The sequence below is a fragment of the Dufourea novaeangliae genome, unplaced genomic scaffold (genome assembly GCF_001272555.1).
Source record: "Dufourea novaeangliae isolate 0120121106 unplaced genomic scaffold, ASM127255v1 scaffold133, whole genome shotgun sequence".
NCBI lineage: Eukaryota > Metazoa > Arthropoda > Insecta > Hymenoptera > Halictidae > Dufourea > Dufourea novaeangliae.
This window is the reverse complement of record NW_015374011.1, coordinates 419,924-439,985: the sequence shown is the minus strand read 5'-3', so window position 1 is coordinate 439,985 and position 20,062 is coordinate 419,924. Positions and strand designations below refer to the sequence as shown.

The following is a 20,062-nucleotide window of genomic DNA, read 5'->3' as shown; positions in this document are numbered from 1 at the left end:
TTCCACTAGGATTTACATCCCTGCTCATAAGTAAATATTACCAATTGCTACAATTATCGTGAGCGACATTAGTATCTCACTTGCTTTTGATTTGCAGAAAATTTATTTTAATAAATGCTTAAAGTGATGTCCATCAACTTGAATACATTTTGCACGTATTCATTTTATTATTTAAATCTACTTTCATATATTTCCGGATTTTTCGTACTCAAAGTCACACGAAGATCACACTATTATAGGTCATTGGATTAGATTTGATCTCAACTATTGCGCTACGTTGATAAAAATCTGTAGTCCCATTTAAAAAAATATGGATGACGTAATTTCAGAAAATATGACTCCTGGGCGACGACCTCCTAAATGTTGTCTCAGGTTCTCGACACGTCGTCCGTTCGCTCACTCTTACATTCTGTTCACTACACACCATTCCAACTGTCCGATACAATTGGATGCAAGGATCGAAAAATCATTGAAAGAACTAGCCACGTACCCAGAACGATTCTATCAAACAAGTCTACAATCCTCCCACAACTCTACGTCCCCCTTTTCCACCAAAAATACCAGAGTAAATTCAAGACATCGTGCACGTAGCTCGTTTTATCTTCCACCGTGGACGTTTCTTTATATTTCTGGCTGATCCAGCGCAGCAATGTCTACGATTCACAGCGATCTATAGCCCCGTGGATTCACGCTAGAACGACGCCTTTGGTCGCGGTTAGCTTTATTTACGGGCGGGAAAAAAATTCGCTCTTCGGTAATTCGTTATTTACCCGATGACAGAGCGTATAGGGTGGGGGATCTATTCGGTTTTTCATCGAGTGACCAGGATCCAACGGCGTGTCTTCCGGCCTTTAAAGCTGGACAGGGAGGGTTGTTTATCCCCAGCATCGAATGACCCCGTCGTCCCGCTTCCGGTTCTCGTGCCAACGAGATTTCCAGCCGGAGAATCAGAGCGACGTTCTCTTTTTAACCGCGCGGATGTGGAATATAAGAAGTAGAGAAGAGACCAAGCCTCGTTGAAAAGGGTGAGCGTTCATCGTACGGGTTGGGTGGTGGAATAGTCGTCGCGGGATGGCGTAGGAGGGATGAAAGGGACACGTTGGATGGTGAGTTAGAGAAAGAGGGGGCATAGTTGTATTTTCTAAAGACGCCTTACGCTTCAGCCAGCCGCGAAGCCGCGCGCCAGGCGAGGAAACCTCGCCTCCCCCACCCTATATATTTACTCATTTTCTTTCGGGCGTTTTCTCAAAGGGAGCGTCGCCTTGGTCGTCGCTCGGCGTAAAAATGCGCAGCTATTCCGTCTTGCCTAAAGGCTTAACCTCGCGTGGCGGTAATCCACGCCCCCGCCATCTCGTTTGGCGGACGGTTTCCCTTGGCTCCGAGGAATTTCGTCGAAACGATTCTACCTTAGCCTCGCCAGGTGCCTTCTAGAACCACGGGATCGTTTAATCGATGGAATTCCCGCGGATAGATGGGAAATCTGGTTCGCAATTACGGCTGGGAGGATGTATCGAGAACTTGTGGCTGATCAGATTTGCTGATGCAGATCGGAGTACATTGATCGTTATGTGTTGTAAGTTTCATATTTGATTAAGATCGTGTATAAATTTCGTAAATTTTTTTCCTCGAATTATGTTGGTATTACGAGATATTTTCATTGGGAGGAGCTTTCTGACCATGATATATGTGTGCCTAGGTGGGTAGAAAAGAACATCTAGATATGGAAGTGACCCATCCTCAACGTGGAGGATGAATAGCTGGGATTTACTGTAATGGGAGACAATATGTAACGGTTTTTGTCGTAGCTGGGATGTCAGTTTGTATGTATTTAAAGAGAATCTTATGGACTGGGGTCCGTGGATGGCGGAGGGAATGATATAACGAGGCGTGGAGATGCCTTGGACCATGCTTCTGGAAAAATGGCCAAAGTTAGAGGGTTTCTTCATGGTCTGCTGCCTTCTCTGGCACATTCACCTCGTCTGCGCCTTAACTGTTCCCGAGTCTTGCTTCTGCCCGTAAAAATCTTCCCTATTGATTCTCGAGATACAGTCGGACTGATTTAAAATTTGGCAAGGGCTTGGTGGAAACCCTTGTCTTAACCAATGTTCGTTCCTCGACTTATATTCAATCGTTTCCCTGTATGCACGCTATTCCGTGAAAACTTGAGATCAGTAGTGCAATATTAGATTATGTTATCGTCCACTCGGAATTTTTTCAGAGCTTCGTAACGCTTATTAACGATCCGAAATCTTTTGTTCGCCTGAAAACCAAAAAACAGGATCGAAAATTATCAATCGTTCCATTCTTTATCTCCCAATAGAAGTTTATCTCCCTCGGTTCTGTTCCTCTAAAAACAACCCCTAAAAAGGTACGGTTCTCAAAACAAGAAATTGTATCATACACGGTCTCCAACGGGAACAAAAATCGCCAGGTTCTTCAGCGTTCGTAAAACAGTCGCGAATTAAAAGAACGGGACAGGAAGCTCGTATAAATCGCGGTTCTTGCCCCGCATAGGAGGGCCGACGGTGTTCGTGGCCGGAGTGTTGCCAACGGCGGAAAAAGTCACGCTGGAATCGTCGAAACAGAGGGGAAACACGGGACAATACGCGAGGAAGCTCCGAGGATTCTTTTTGCCCGAGTTCCGCGAAGCGTCTGGCACCCCCTGTTTCATCCACCCCTTTCATCCCTTACCACAGCCTCTCAAAGTCGACGTGTTTCGTCGTGGTCTATCGCTCTCCCCTTGCTGGCAGCCGCGAGAGCTTTCCGTTTACGACGGGGAATCTTCGCCATCGATTCTCGTTTCTGTGGAACGACGACGAGTATCCATCCAACTATCTCTCTCAGAAGATGCGGTTAACGGTGCTCGAATCGTATTTCGGATTCGTTGCAGAGTTTAGGGGATGAAGAGGGGGGCCAGTCGCCGTGATATATTTCGATCACGCATCCGACACGCGGTTTATGCGCGTCGACCAACGATAAAGAAGATATCCTCCTCCCGGTTTGCTATTCCTTGTAAATATTTTTCCCCCCTCGGCGAGATTACTTCGACGGAGAACGAGGCGCACAACCGTCTCGCCGCGGGGCGCACGGACATCCGTGATTCACCGGATAGATTTCCTCGCCGGCAAAGTGCTTCGGGTACGCGCGTGCCAGGAAAGGAAGGCCGACTGTAAACTCGAAGATAGACTTTCCACCCCCTCGATCGTACGTTCCACGAAAACGCGCGATTCGCGAGTGGTTGCGACGTCGTTCCGCGAGATTGGCGAGGAGAATTCGTGGCTGAAGATCAAATCTAAGGTGATTGCATCCTGGAATACCTAATTGCGACGGATTCTTTTTTAATTTAACCGAGTGGCAGGCTTTTGTGAAGATGAGGTGAACATTCTGGGAAGTAGCAAATTTCGGAAATGGAGTTACACAGGTCTGATGTTTTAATGTGCTGTGGTTTATGTGCAGGGAATCAGAAATTTATTCAGCCTACCTGTCAGACACGTGTTACAGGTGAAAACTGAACGGATTAGCTTTACTCACTGTATATGGTAAAGGACACTTATCGAATACATGGTAATGTTACAAGAGAATATAAAATTACCAAAAGTCTGAAGTAAATAATAGTTCAGGGGATGTTAAAGCACGATGGATAAACCATATACTCCAATGAAATAACGAAAGTGGTCCAAGCTATATAATCTTTACGAAACATCACATTTTCTTCGTATAGATCATCTATCCTAATACAAAAGTAGATGAATCCTGCAAGTAAACGATTCCAAAAAATAGTAGGGGTGAGTTGAACGGCTCATTTCCGATACGGGCCGTTCTCGTTGGTCGTTTCGCGAGCACGGCGTCTGAGGATCGTTTCTCATTCCAAACGAAGCGTGTTCCTCTCGTCGAATATTCTCCGGGCGTGGGTTCGGTATGGGGGAAGGAAAAAAATTATGCAGCTAATCAAGAATCGCGGGTGTCGTTCCCCGGTCGATGTATCACCGTGGATCCAACGACCGCAAGAAATGGCTGGGTCGTCGTTCGGGTCAAGGGGTGGTTTTAGAAGGCAACGTAGAGGGTTCGGCCTTAGATGGTGGAGGGCAGACCGTAGCAGCAGACACACACATACATATACGACTTTATGAGCCACCATCGCTCATAGAATCTTCGCCGCAATCTTTCGCGAGAGCCCCTTAGAGAGGCTTGCACGTGGGAGAGGGTTGGAGGGGGAGGGCGAAAAATGTCCGAGGGTTTTGGAGAATCGATGAGTTTGCATTAAACATCTCCGACCCTGCCTCCCGGGTCTCGGGGATACTTTTTCGTGATGGTAATCCCTGGTTCTCGCTACCCCCACTCCTTTCCCACTGGAATCAGGAATCCAGCATCCCGTAGGTATAAGGTGCGGACGCCACGAAACGAGTTTCGAATCAGAAAGAGGCGGGCTCGAACGACCGTGGACTAACGTAGGCCGGGCACGTCCGATTCGCATTGTTAGGAAAATGTTTCGAGGACCGGTGAAAGGCCAGAGCCTGAGAGAATAGAAACCTGTTCGATATTACAAAAAAGAAACGATCACTAGTTTCGTTCGCAAAAAAATGAAGAATCTCAACTTCTATACCTAGTCTTGGTTGAGTGGTATTAACTATGGAATACAATCTGAAGAGTCACTATAATCGTAAGGTCGTTGAAATTTTTAATCCATTATTTCTCTGTGGTTCTTCAATCTCAGTGAATCACCCTTCAAGGCTGCCAAATTTCACTTCAAATCTCCATATACATAAATAAAAAATGTTCAGTTTCTGAAATGCTGTTACCCAACATTTATTCAGTAATTTCTCTACAAACGTTAACAAAAGGACAATTCCGATCGTTGTATTTCTCCCATTAAAAATAGTCTACCAATCGAACAAAAGATCGAGAAACGTTCGAGAACTAAAGGTCTCGTATGTTTCGATAAGAACCGATCTGCGGGTCTCCGGGCACGGAATAAAAAGTGAAATGAACGATTCCGTGTGTGCTTGTGCCGATTCGCGGCGACACACAATTCGCCGACCGATCCCATAACGGTCTCCTTGTCTGCGGTATTTCCTATGGGTCGTAGCTCAGTCACGTACGCGCGTAATGTGTATCGTTTACGTGTCCCGCGGTATTTGTTCTTCTATTTCTCGAACCAGCTCGTGCTATGTACCTTGGGGCCATTATCCGCGCGGCTGGGTGCACACGCGCGCGCTCACGCTACGTCGTGCATAGCGTACGATGCCCGTGAGACTGCGTTCATTTTTAGCGAGATCCGCGTTGCATTCGACACGAGTCACGGGAAACAATGCGTTTTAATCGTGCGGCTATTTTAAATTGAATGTCGAACTCGCCTCGTTCCACACACCTCTTTGTTTCGCGTCAACTTTCGGCTCGATCTACACTACCGGTCAAAAGTATTACTTTTATATCTTTTGGAATTGACTTTTAAGAAATTATCATATAAGGGATTTCTTTTAAGAATCTGTTTTCTAACTTTCATATCTCCAGCTTTAGTGGATTTAAAGATACTATCGTATATATAGGATTGTGTAGATAGACTAAAGATACTAAGTCTTGTATATGTTATACAATGGATACAGTGAATGTTACAAGGTATTACGAAATTTTATTTCATTTAATTTATTAACGGGTATTCACACTTTATAATACAGTTAATTTGATACAGTGTAGAGTACATTGTTTAGGGGATATTAAATCCCGATGGTTAACGCTCCATGCAATTATGAAGTAGGTATTAAACATGGCCTAGAATGTATAACTTTTAGGAAACATTATATTCTGTTCATACAGACCAGGTGTGCTAACACTTATGCGCAGTAGTGTACACCAACAGCCAAATGTATGAGACCAGAGTTCATGATTGATGGAACAGTAATTTATTATTCTGTTACGAGGCAATATGTCTAGGTTCCAACAGGGACTCCGTTTACGCCGAAAGTCACAATTTCGAATACCAGCAGAGGGGTCATTTCTGGAGACTCCTGGAACAATGAATCATGAATTAACGCGCGGAGAATCGTTCGTGAATTGGAACACAGTGGGGAACAAGCCCGTGGTTGTTCGAAATACTTCAATTTACTATTCCCAGGCTGTATGCGACCGTTAACTCTCCTGTATTGAAATATACTGTCTCTATGGCAGTTCCATATGCGTGTATCGTACTATTCCCGACGTTTAAACGGGGGCTATTACTATAAATCGTTGATTAATTCAGGAATCGTCGGTTAGAATCGTTATGGATTCTTCGAAGAATAAAAATCGTAGGATTTTTTTTTCTCCACCCCCATGTTCCGACTGTTTCGAATCCCCTTGAGGGCTGCGTGTACGTGTCCTGCGGGCTGAAAGTAAGTGAAAAGTAAAACGAGAAAACGCGGCGGGGGGAGAAGAAAAACGAGGACGCAGAAAGTACAAGGCTCGCCCTGGGCAATAATAATATCGGAAAGGTCGAGCTTATACTGCGGCGAGAGGGTTTTCCCGATAGTTCTCGACCGGTGGGGAAGTTTCGGAAGGAAGGCCGAAGTTGCGAAGCTTTAAAGCGAAGGCTTTAACGGGGCTTCGCGCCTGCCGCCGCGCAACTCTAGCTTGCTCGCGCGTTCTCCAAGTCGTGTGGAGGAAGAGCAAGAAGAGGGTGGTTTTCGTGGAAAGGCGAGGAGAGAGAGAACGATAGGTACGAGAAGAATGCCTCGGGAAAGTAAGTTTGGCTCGAGATATACTGACCTCTCCTGCTCCCGCCGTCCCCTTCGCCGTTCGAAGTTCATTTTCGGTGGTCTCGAGTAGTGTCTACGATTCCCCCTGGCGGGGAACTTTTATTATCCGCGTATTTAACTTCGTGATCTGGCCAGTCGAACCGGAAGAATCGTTTGGAATCGATGGTGTTAATGGCCTGGGGTAGGACGAGACTCTGTTAGAGACTTTGATGACTTTCTTCGTAGGAATCAGCTTTTCGTTACGTGTTGACTCTACTCTAAATTTATTAAAAGTCGATAAATAATATAGAACCTGATTTGCGAGACTTTGAAGAGATTACTGTACAGACCTGCCGTTTCTAGTGTTCCGTTAAAGCCAGTATCCGGATTTCAAGCAATTACCAGACCGTTTCAGACGCTTCCAACATGTTATACTCGCGCTTCTAAACACGCTGACGAGAAAGCGAGGAAGCTAACGCTGTTACGTATTGGGCGTACGTAGGTTATTACGCAACAGCTAGTTTCTTTGACTAGTTCGTGTTGAATTTTTTTCGCCGGCTTGAACGACCTTCCTCCTTGAACGATCCAAACACCAGATGGTACGGCTAGGTACGGCCATGGTACACGGCTAGGTCAACAAACTGTGTGACGCAACATCTCCAGCGTTTTGGGTCGACAGAGAGCACCGATACCGCGGCACGCTCGGACGCCGTGACGTCTCACCTGATTCCTGAAATCCCGCGGCTACGAGATGGCTCATTACGGTAAGGCATTCCCGGAAGGGAAATTGTAAGCCGCCGGCCAAAATGTAGATTTGATAAACTATTTATGAAACTACTATTAACGATACACGCAATATGAATGGAATATATAACACTTCATTTGTGCGAATAATATTCAGAATTCATGTTTTATCGTTAACGTCGGGTATTGACATTAAAATGGTAAGGGGGCTTCTGAAGCCCTCGAAGCATGGGACAGAAAATTACATTGCATGTTAGGTCTATTCTTATATCTCGTCTGTGGTATTACACATAACAGTGACGTGTTACCCAAAAGAATCGACTTTCCGAAGAATCAAATCGAAATCGAACGTCCCTAGTGCACGGATTATATCGACACAGTCGTCATCTTAAATGTTTAGGGTTTACTTGATCTTCAATTGCAGGCATCGCGGAAACGAACTACGATATCCAGTTATTAATGAGAAAACTTTAACTACTCGAGTGCAAGACCAAAGTTCCATCCCCGTCACCTTGACGTGAATCGTTCAAAATGCAATTGAAGCACGGACGGGGACGAATGATGGCACCGAACTTTAGCATCTCAGCCGCCCGTTTCCCAGGATCATTCCAGGGCGCACAATGATCGCATAAATTTGACAGGCACCGAATTACGCGAGGTACACAGTCGGAAATCACCCCCTCCAACCCCTCGGCCGTTATGCAATTCCTTTCGTCGGCAAGCGAAGATTTCGATCACGTCGAAGCGTAATGGTCAGTAAGTAACAAATGACCATGGCCTGGCCGCAGCCGAACAGTCATCATCCTTCATCGAAGTAATAGCTCGAGATGTTGGAAGTTTTGTAAGCGGGCCAACGAAGGCGGAGGCTCACCCCTAGCGTTCTCTTATTCTCATTCAAGTGGCACGAAGGGAAACTTTACCCACCGATTCCGGCCCCCGCGAAACCTTCTGTTCTAATTTTCCCCCTCCCCCGATGATAAATCGGTAATAAGCTCGTTCGATCGCTCGAACTTTTCCTTCCATCCTGTCGTGGACGGTAACTCTCGTGACTTCTCCAGAACAAACAGAAGAAACTCCAAATTCTCGTAACTCGAACCACCCCCTCCAGCCTCGTGAAAATTCTTACAGAATTGTCGCGAATACTTGTAGAGAGATCGTTGGAAATTTCCTCTGTAAATTTCACCGATTATTCCCTCGAGATTGCCCATGGAAATTCTCTTATTTGCCAGAGGGATGTGCGATTAATCCTTTCCCAGGAGGAAGGAGTTGGGGGACGTACAGAAAAACAGTGTGACGTAACATCGTCTACTCGACTGTCCGTCATACTGGGACAGATATGAGGTATAACGCTTCGGACGGTTAGAATATGGCGCCGCGGAGTCGCTGGATGACGCCTTTTCCTCTACCCGCGCAATAACTTTTGTAATCCGGTCGGTTTCGTAACATCCCCGAGTGGCAATTTCCTCGAGTCGGGTCAAGCCCCGATTCCTCCTCGAATTCAACGGCGAAAGGTTCGGTGAACAGTGAGAGAGAGAGAGAGAGAGAGAGGAGTTGCATCGACCCCGTCTCGTGGCTGATGAAGAACAAATATCGAAACAGTAGTGCCCTCGTCTCGCGAGCAGTCCGTTGTCTCTAACAAACGGTGTCAGTTCTTCAGAGTGTACACACGGAGTTTGTCAAAATGCCAAGCTGCTCTACCCGGGGATTTAGCAAACGAACGAATGACCTGGAAGCGATCGATTTCATGGTCTTTGACTTGTATTGTTTCCCAGGATGAAATACAATATTTGGTGTTCGGAGACGGTTCGTCATCGACTGGAAATCTGATAGTCGAATATTCGAATTAGCTGGATCCGTTTCGATTCATGGTAACGCGATAATTACTTAGCTAAGTGTTAATTGGAAGCTTGGTTGTGTGTTAAATGATGAAAAACTATTTGAGGCATAAGGATCTCCTGTGGAATAGCTTCAATTCATTTTGCAATCCTTCGATTGAAAATACATGTTGAAGTAGTCAAGTGATCGTCCATCATTTTGAACCCTATATCACGCATTTGCCTGCTCCACGTTTTAATCCTGAAGATAGTACTTACCGGAACGCTTCGAACATCCTCACGAGACCCGGACGTCCGTGAATTTAACCGCTGACTTCGCCCAGAAACACTGGCACATCCTTCGATGCACACTAATGGGCTTCGAAAAGTTTAATCTGTACTCGGTACACCATGTGCATTAACGGGCAGGTTTGTGTCATAAACTTGGTTACTCTTACGCGGCAACTTTGATCATCGATACATCGGATAGACAGGTGTAGGGTATCGTTTTTGAAAATGATTTTTGAAATGATCGTGGTTGAATTTCGAAAAATCCTTTCTTAGTAGATGCCTACGTCCTAAGGGGAAGTTACCCTAAAACTTTATGTTCCAAGATAAAATAGTAAGAGCTGGGCGTTAGTGAGTCAGTCAGGAATTTTTTTATTTACATAGATTTACCATTTAGGGGAAATAGAGCAGCAATCAGAAATCGTTTATATCCCACTAAGATAATTTTCAAGATGCAGGTCACGATTATTGTGTTCGAAATTTCGCAAAGAAATTTACTGCCCTATGGGAGCACTATCGTTACCGAGCAATTAACACGAAACTGAGCTTTGTTGGCGAGCAATTAACGCCGAGCAATTACCTCGAGCAGAGACAATCACCGTGACTAAATGCATTTTCCAGTTTTCCGGTACCGTCTGATCCTTGGTTTATCCTCGAGCAAAGAGACCGCGTTATTGTTAAAGGAACTTCCCTATCAGCGAAACTTTCCTCGAACCGGCTGATCCCCGTCCGTGTGCGCCAGTTCGCAAATATTCCAAATAGTTGCGCATATGTTTGCCGCGAAACGTGTACCGTACCGAGAACTTTGCCACCGCGGGAACCGAGAGAGTACTTAGATTGAAGATTTAATAACTTCTTAAACTACTTCCGTTACGGTGTCGCATAAACCTCTTGGATCTATCGAAAAAGTTTCCTGAAATTTTCCAAATGCCAGCAAAAATGATACTCTACAAGGTGAACCAAAAAAAGGGTTCATAACTTCCAGAGTAGATAACACTGGCCAAATGATGAAAAGAAGTCTTAATAAACATGGGTCGAAAAATTAATATTTTCAAACTTTTTGTTTCAATGGATTTTATCATTTCTTCTTTTCCTGGTTATAGAAGGTTTTCTACAATTCCTATTAGCTTTTTTTCTCCTGAACCAAGAAGTCGCTTGCTTTAAAAGTGAACCAAAACAAATGCTTATAATATTGAATATGTTAATTTTTCGACCCATGTTTGTTAGGACCTTTTTTCATCATCTGACGAGTACTACATACCTGCCTTGGAAGTTATAAAGCCCTTTTTTAGTTCACCCTGTATATATATACATATCGAGGGAAGATCCTTTATTCAACAGAAATTCTTAGAACTCTTGATGTCTTTTGTAAATATTTTATTTTTGTTTACTATTTATTTTCAGACATACAACAAATTTTTCTTGGTGCACCCTGTATATTCCACAATCACGTCCATGGTTTTCTATCACCCTTTCATGTCCTCCTCATGGACCAGAAACTATTAGGTATACCAATAAAGTATCCTCTATTTCTCGATGAAATCGCTACAATAATATCCGCGACACGTCAATATTCTCCAAACAGCCCCCTTCACAAGTTCCACACCACCAAATCGTTTTCATTCTACCTGTATGCTGCACCGAGTTAAGGTGTGATGTCCGGAGAAATTTATAGACAGGAGGTGTATACGTCGCGGCAGGGGGTGTTCCATATTTCCCGAATATATTTTTCCTCCAACGGAGCTTCCAGCTTCCACCTGAACGGCGGTGCATCGTTACACGAGAACGCTCGTTGATGAAATTGCTGAACGAAATGTTACCACCGTTTCTCCGATGGTCTCCGCGCGGTGGTTGTTGCGATCGCGAATCTGTATACCGGGCTCGATTTACGTGGACTGTGGGGCACCGTGTAAACCATCCGGCTAATAGAATATGCCCATATACAGTTCCCCCGTAGGAGGTATAAGTCCTCTGTGCCAGTAACGAGGTAACCCTGGGCTTTCTAACGTTATCGTGATTCTCTCTCTTGCAACTTTCCTGGCTCTGTCCTCAAATCCTTTGCCTCCCTCCCCCTTGAAACTGTTGAGTTATTTAGCTGTTTCGAGGGAGTGGGGGCTGGTTATTGAAAGGATACTCTGCAAGTGCAGCGTGAGTTACGTAACACAATGCACGACTGTGGTGTAAACTCTGCACTTTGACAATTGTCTGGAACACAGAGCCTGGGATGTTTGGGGAGAGTTAAACCCCGCCGAAAGTGTTTGATTCTGATGTTGTCCCGATTCGGATTGCAGCGTAAACTATCGGCTACCTGGACCATTGTGCTTGACCCATAGAGATAGGGAATGTATTGAGGATTGTACACAGAGACGGGATATGTTTCGGTTTGATGATCCGTGTTGAAAGTGATTGTAATAGTTCATCGTGAGGATGATTGTTACCTTTTCATCTTTCGGTTTGTTTTTATGATTATTTTTCGTTTCTATTGTATGTCAGTATTTTATCATTTTAATGGTTCATTTTTGTGATGGATTCTGGGGATAATTAATTGATGATTTATAGATTTCCTTGAGCTGTCGAGTTTCTGTAGGAGAGGAAGAGTAACCTGTCGGGGAGTAAATAGGGGTTCAGTTGGAATCACATCTGATAGTAAACTAGGTAAACTTATATGAATATTTTAATCGACCACTCAGAATCTCCAATTTCACACTTTCTTGGCTTGACAGTACCTGTAAAGGGTAAAGTAAATTTTCCAGGTTTAATTCCACGTGGTACACACATGGAAACACCGGTCGTAATTACCAGGAATTAGTTACCACGAGCTCAATTTCCTCTAACCGTTGATATTTAATAGAATCAGTTAGCGAGCTTGTGACCCTGACACAGGCGAGAAATTCTATCCTGTCGCCGTTATTCGTATTATATTATATTCGCTCGGTTCGCTGGTTTTCATATTCGATTATTTCTTCAATCGAAGAGGACTCCCGTTTCGATGATAGTTCGTGATTTAAAAGAAGAATCTGATGAAAAAATAGGGATGGGGGATTCGAAATTATTTCCCACGATCGACGAGTCGCACGGTACGTTCAACGGTTCGTCGTTGAAACGGAAATGTTGAGATTCCACAGTGTGCAAAAAGATTCCCAGGGGTCGACTATCGCATAAATAGCCTCCCTCCCACTCCAGGTTAGAGCGTGTACCGAGGTGAATCGCCGCGGCGTGCGAGGCTGGTCGAACGCCATGGAATGAAACGGTTGAAAGGAAGCGGACCCTTTGGCGGTACTCGAACTGAATTCAATGCCGAAATCGACGATACGATCCACTTCGAAAGAATCGACGTCGTAGTTTCCGCGAGCCAACTACCCGCTTCGAATGGAAACTACGGGAGAAATAGTCGGGGGTGGAGGGTAACTCCGTCATGAAACAAGAAGAGGATAACAATGGGGAGAAGGAGGGACATTTTGTAAGCGTGCTCGTTCGACCGTGCTTACAAGCAGTTGCCGTGGAAACGGCATTAAAATGAGGCGTGTGAGTGTTTCTTTATTAGAGGGTCGGCTCTTTTAAAGGCGAGTAAAAGAGCTGCGAAAGGTATTGCTGGGTATTTGATATCGTTCTGGTAACTTGATAACAATGTTCCCGGAAAATTCCATGCTGAAAAGGTTGATAATTAGCAGTTGAATTTGAAATTCTGGTTCATAAAAGAATCTGACGAATGGTCTGTGAATAATTACGTGTACACGCTATGATCGAGAGGAAAGACTAATGAGTCTAGTAGAGCTATTGTTTTCTTGCGAACATAATGAAATGTACGTTCAGAAAGTGGTCAGTTCACTCTTGCGTATCTATAGGATGTTTTCAGAACGAAGAATAAAATTAAATTTATTTCAAATATAGAATAAATCGAATTTGGAAATCTTCTGGACACAGATGATACACGTCTGATCACTTGATTTTATAAAAAACAATGTTATGCACAGGAAATATACGTTTATACCCTAAAAAAAACAAGCAAACATTGCTAGTAAGAAGAATTCGTGTTCAGAACTTTAAACGACAATATCTTGAAAGTAAAAACGTGTGACAGATGGCATTTTTCTCTACGACCACAGATATAGGTATACGTATTAAATAAATTTTGAAAATCTTTCTTGAATTTTTAAAATATTTAATTATTTCTTCTTACGAACAACTCTTCACCTATTGCTCGTCATAGCAACTATAAAAACGGTACAAAAAACAATTAACATTACCAGAAAAAATGTCTTCAATGTCTGAACGTTAAATTTCATTCGCCTCTCGATTCCCTCTCACGCTCTGCCCCCGTTCACGTATCTGATTTCACCTCGCGCAGCTCGTGTCCGCAACATGAATTTTTCTTATTCCACGAATCCAGTTGCACCAAGTAACAATCGCTGAACCAGCCCGGTACAACGTCGTAATTTCTATTACCGAACGAACGAAACAGAACCAGACCGTTTGAGCCGCGCGTCGTTCAAGGGTTCAATTACGATCCCTTATCTGCGTGATGCATTCCGTTGAAATTATATCCCGCGTGTAAATCAGAGAACCCACGGTCTCCCAGAGCTAGTTTCGCCTCGCGTGTCAGCGCGGAATACGTTCTCCGACGTTACGCCATTACTTCATCCCCCTTTTCGGTTCGAACTTCCCTTTTCGCGACACGACACGGGCCACTCCGTTGTTCCTTTGATTATTCGAGACTTTTTTTATTTTTTCTCCACTCCTTACTCTCTCTCCCTGGTCACCGTCTCTGCATGGACTCGAAATTTCACCGAGCCAGGGTCTACGATAGGCAGAGAGAGAGAGAGAGAGATGCTCAGAGAAGGTATCGCCGGCCGTGCTTTCGGCCAACTTGGAATCTAAGGGGCAGATCAAATAACTGAACGTACGTGCCGCGACTGGAAGGTACGAAATTTGGAGAATCACCAAAAGCGGAAGTGATTGCGGCGGACTCAGGAAGGAGGAACCCGTTTGTTTAAAATAGTTCCTGTTAGAGCCCGTAGCGGGTCACCTATTTGTGGTATTTTATGAAATGTATAGGTACCTTCGAGGCTGGATTGCGGAACAGGTATCGAAAGGAAGTTAGTAATTCTTCGGCTTTGAAAGTATCGAACAGGTCGAAGAAGTCGGGAGACTGTTGTCTGTATTGTCTAGGAATGAGTATTCTACGTCGTCTTTGTCGTGTGATATTTTCGTGCGAACACGTTGACTGCCACAGTGAAAAAGGACGTACGTAGTCAGACATATTTTACTTAATTTTTTTCCATCAGTCATTTCGACTATTTTGGTTCACAGTTCTTACAAACTAGACCCTTTATAAGTATACTAACGTTACCTAAAAGTTTGGATCCAAATTCAGGGACCTTTCGCGATAATATTCGTCAGATTCTGAACACCATAGGCTGCCACAGTGAAATAGGTCGTACGTAGTCAGACATACTTTATTTCATGTTCTTTCCAACAGTCATTTCGACTACTTTGGTTAACAGTTCCTAAAAACTGGATTCTTTATAAGCATACTAACGATACCTAAAAGTTTGGATCCAAATTCAGGGACCTTTCGCGATAATATTCGTCAGATTCTGAACACCATAGACAGCCACAGTGAAATAGGTCGTACGTAGTCAGACATACTTTATTTCATTTTCTTTCCAACAGTCATTTCGACTACTTTGGTTAACAGTTCCTTAAAACTATATTCTGTACAAGCATACTAACGTTTCCTGTTTGTCAGGAGCGAACGCGCGGAAGTCATGGATCCGTTGAAAATTTTTCCGGATTTCCTCGCACCCTCCACCCGGCCTCCCTCGAAGTCGTATTTAAATCGACTTTGCATCGGTACATGTGCCGTCGCGGCAGATACCGCGGCCGTAAATTCGAATTTGAATAAATTTGAATAAATGTACCGTGAGGAGCCGCGTAAAGAATATTTTTTCGTGTCGCTTCCTGCCCCCTCCCCAACCCCTCAGCCCGTTTATATCCGGACGTTCGACGGAGAGCCGACGATTCTCGCGATGGAAAGCCGGATAAACCGCACCTGTTTATATCCGAAGGTGCGAAGCGAGAGAAAGTAACCGGGAAAATTCATCTTTCGACGGTGTGAAAAATTTTTGTAAAATACTTCAGGACTTTATCCGTCAAATTCTGATGTATTGACAATCTCCCCGTAAGCGGGGGAGGGTCCCTGTCATGGAAATTCGATCAACGGGGTAGCTTTTTCAACAGATTCCCTCTCTCTTTCTCGCGAAATTTCTCTCTTCAGAGTGCTCGATCGGTCCTCGATTGATCGCCTCGCGTTTTTTTTTTTTTTTTCTTTTTTGTCCACACACAAAACGCTTACAGGTTTCCCATTCTCGTGGACCTCATATCGGCCCCATTAGATCGTCCCGTTCGAAAAATAACGAACGACCATGACCGTGGACAGAGCGAGAGAGGCCGCAATTGCTCGACGGTAAATTAATTTCACGACAACCGTCCGGCCAGCCGCGCTCGTTATCGGCTGCCAATCCCTTTGACGCGTTCCTTCGGAGTGCGCATATCGATACACCGTCTGGATATCGTCGAACGATTCCCGACAATTTCCCCGTGTACCTCGTAACAATTTCAATTTCTACCACCCCTCCGTCCTCCCACTGCCCCCGTCGAAATCCCATTTTCCCGAGGCATACAATGGGAAATTTTATCGAGCGCTCGTTCTCTGTTTCATGGTACCGTGTCGATTCTGCGCCAGTCTAGAGTGAAAGAGAGAAAGTCTCGTTTCGAGCTCTACCCCAATCGGCCTGCACGGTCGCCCGTTTTTCCCGCCGTTTCCACCCACTCTCGTGGGATTATGTTAATGGCGACTCTCTCATCTCAGCGATCGACGAAATCCTGGTTAATGGTGAATCGAGTGATTCATAGAACAGTGCTATACTGTTCACGGTCCTTTGGGACGTCTGGGGTCCTTTCTTTTTCCCATATTAAGGGAAAATTGTCGAATTTGGGCCATCGCCTAGGTTGGACCACTACTGTAACTTCTCGTGGGTGAGCAATTTTCGCTGTATGATAGATAATATACAGGGTGAACCACGAATCGTGATCTGTAGAGATTACTCTGTTATTAGCAGTCCGATCGAAAATCTTTTTATCAGGTATAGCATGGTTTCAAGAGAGCTTTAACGTTCAATTTTTTGCAAATACACTTATAATTTTTTTACGCCTATCTGTTAGAGGATTTCAAGACGAATTGAGAAATCATGAAAAAAAAAAGAGTTGACAAAAAATTTGCTAACCACCGACACAAATTCGGTAACCACCCCCTACGTTTCGATCGAGATTAACCGGTTAAATAGACAACCTTCGGTCAAATGATCTCGGTATCAATAGAAACATAACTTCCGTTCACAATGCATGGTTCAAATTGTCCCATGGGTCCCCGTGTCGCGAATCGAAGGTTAATGGGGTTCAACGGGGGAAAACAATAGGGGTGGACAATGTTGCCGCAGAGTGCAGGACCGGCGGCGTTCTCGGAATTATTACTCACGTGAACTATTTGCATTAACGGCGGATCAAAGAAGGCCTGGGGCCAGCTTGACTTCCCAGAGTACGTCCTACACGGTATTCCACGAACGTTAACCGTGATTGTGCCTCGACGACCATACATAATAGCGTGACGCGTTACTATTGCGCGGGAAGTTCTCCCTTAATCAAGTACTTATTAGAATTACCTGTGTCTACGGCGTTCTCTCTGGGTAACCGGCAAGCTTTCCTCCTCCTCCAGTCCACTCGAGTCGCGGAAGTTTTGATGTCTGCCAGCCGAGCAGGCGCCGACTAACCTCGTTCGAACGTGAAGCACGAAGAGTTTCCATATTCATCCGAACTCGCGCTGTGACTTTGAAGAGAAGCTTGCTGTTCCGTCGCTGTAATTTCTTGTTAAAAGAGAACTGATTTTGCACCCAGTCTTCAACGATAGATTCCCCTTGAAACAGTTTGTCGCTTGTGTTTTGTTCTTCAAGTCTGGCGATTTAGTAAATTCGTGGGATATAAACTTTATTTTATTACTAGAAAATCTAATATCTGGGATAGAGGTTCCAGTTATTGTCACCTTAAGATTGCAGCGTACCTTCATTTAATTATTTTACGTGTTGTTTAACCTGAACATCGTTTCACAAGGGAATGCACGGAAGTGTCCCCCTCCGATTTTGAGGAAACTTCGTATGTCTGTTAAGCAGTCAAAAATAAGGGATACGTATTTTTTTTTATCGGCTCAGATGCGATTTTAAGGGGTGAAACTACCCCTTGAAGCTTCGACCCGAAAGTACTATCTCGAAAACCAGAGAAGATACATGAAAACTACTAATGGACGAGGTTTGCGGTTTTTTATGTAAATAAAATTATATATTGTCGAAAATATAATTTGTTTACAACAAACAAATTTCGAATCAAGTATTACTGCAGTGACATTTTTCGAGGTAATTCGACTAATGGTGTTTTTGTTTTATTTTGTTCCAGGTGGATCCAGCCTGGCGAGCGTGGTCGCCGGAAGCAAGCCGACAAAACCTTTGAATAAACCCGACTTCGACGATATCGCACCGCGAAATGTCACCGCCATCGTCGGGCAACCAACGCAATTGAATTGCTTCGTGAAGCATCCCGGGGACAGAGTGGTGAGTAATGCCCCGAGCAGTTTCTTATGTTTCTGAAAGAAATTTCGGATCGATACAGATTTGAGAAATTCTGGGACGTTTCGCGATAATATTCCTAGGATCTTGAACACCATCGACTTATCTGTCGATCAATGTATAACCATATGGGCCAAAAACCATTTCTAATTTTCCTCGTACAATAAATCCTTGATAAGTGTTCGAAGGCTCCTCGGCACCGAACGTTAAATATTTCATAAACTAATTGCCATGTGGGACTGAAACAAATATCATTGGCCTCAGAATTCCAAGCTCTGTCGTTGTGCTAAACTTCATTAAAGTCAGCGTTACACCTGGGGACCTCTCACTGCCGATTAGCCTTCGAGGACTCATCGAAGATTTACTGTAGTTTGCGATGTAGAATCCATCCAATGAAAATGTACCACGTATTTATTAACAACCTGTAGCCAGACGTGAATAACTTTCAACCAAGTCTGGCACCGAATACACACTCCTGTCGATTGAAAGCCGAATAATCTCGCGCGATTGAACGGCTCACGGTTATTATTATTTTTGCCGAATTGTGTATCAGGGATTATCCTGGCTAATTCGGTTCGACGGAAAAGTATTTGTCCCGAACTGCGGCGCATTAACGAGCTCGAATAAATGATTTCTGGCTGAACGGTGGTGTCCGCCGTTTCGGAACGGTTAAAGCCGGACACAAGCGGGCGAAATAATCGTATAATTATGTGCACTCGGGTATTAGCATACGCGCAAAACCGTATCAATATGCATAATGGCTAGTTTTCGGTGGAGGGGATGGGAAGGCAATGCGAGTGGGTAATGTTTACTTATCGTTGCGTGCTCGCGTATTGTCGCGGCGGATACGCGTGAAATATTAATGGAACGCGAATTAACGGGGAACGAGGAGAACAGGTGGACGCGAATCGAGTTGGGCTAATTCATTTTTCATTCACAGGAAACTCTCACGCTCACCCACGGTGCAGCTTGTAGTCGAGCGCGTCCGATGAATGAATGATACATCTCTGAGATAATCGCGAGATAGTTGAAGTTTGAATTTATTCCAGTGTATCGACGAGGGCAACTTCACTTGTTATCCTCTTACCAATGGAAGAAAGTAGGAATTTAACCCATCAAAATGACGGATTTCAGATTTTTGTATTTGATGCGCGGAATTAACCACTGCTCCTTGGTAAATTAATACCGCGGAGCTCGTTTGAAAATGATTTGATGGTGATTGTTATTATGTGTTTTAAATGATTGACACAACTTACAAGGGAAGGCATGAAAGTGTTCCCCTTCGATTTTTATGAAACTTCGTATGTCTGTTAAGCAGTCAAAAATAAGGGATACGTATTTTTTTTTATCGGCTGAGACGCGACTTTAAGGGGTGAAACCACCCCTCGAAGTTTCGACCCGAAAATACTATCTCGAAAACCAGAGATACATGAAAACTTCTAATGGATGAGGTTCGCGGTTTTTTATGTAGAATAATATGGTGCTAACAAATTGTCCAAAACATAATTTGTTCATAACAAAAAATTTGTCAGATCGAAAATTCGAGGATTCACCCTTTAAAATCGCGTCTGAAACAAAATTTGAAATTCCGCAAGTATCTATAGCCCACTACTAACTCCATCATTTCCAAGGAGTCCTCACAGTGTACACATCCTTCTCGCGCACTCGACCACGAAAGAAATTCCAACAATGAAACCCCAGTAAGAAGAAAAATACCCGTGTGATCGATAGCGCAGTGGCCAAGAGTGGAGTTGGTTCACGGTAAGTCCCGACAGACAGTCACGAAATACCGTCTCGGGGCGGGTATCACGTGTCCAAGTTGAGTCTACTT

At 44.2% G+C, this 20,062-nt stretch overlaps 1 protein-coding gene across 1 annotated transcript in view; it reads left to right on the top strand.

The window, feature by feature from the left end:
* Nucleotides 1–20,062, top strand: part of LOC107188542 (lachesin-like) — a 157,064-nt gene that overhangs the window by 39,783 nt on the left and 97,219 nt on the right. Inside the window, exon 2 of the mRNA XM_015576844.1 lies at nucleotides 18,062–18,216. Within this exon, the coding sequence (XP_015432330.1) occupies nucleotides 18,062–18,216 (155 nt within the window). The remainder of the gene's footprint in view (nucleotides 1–18,061; nucleotides 18,217–20,062) is intronic.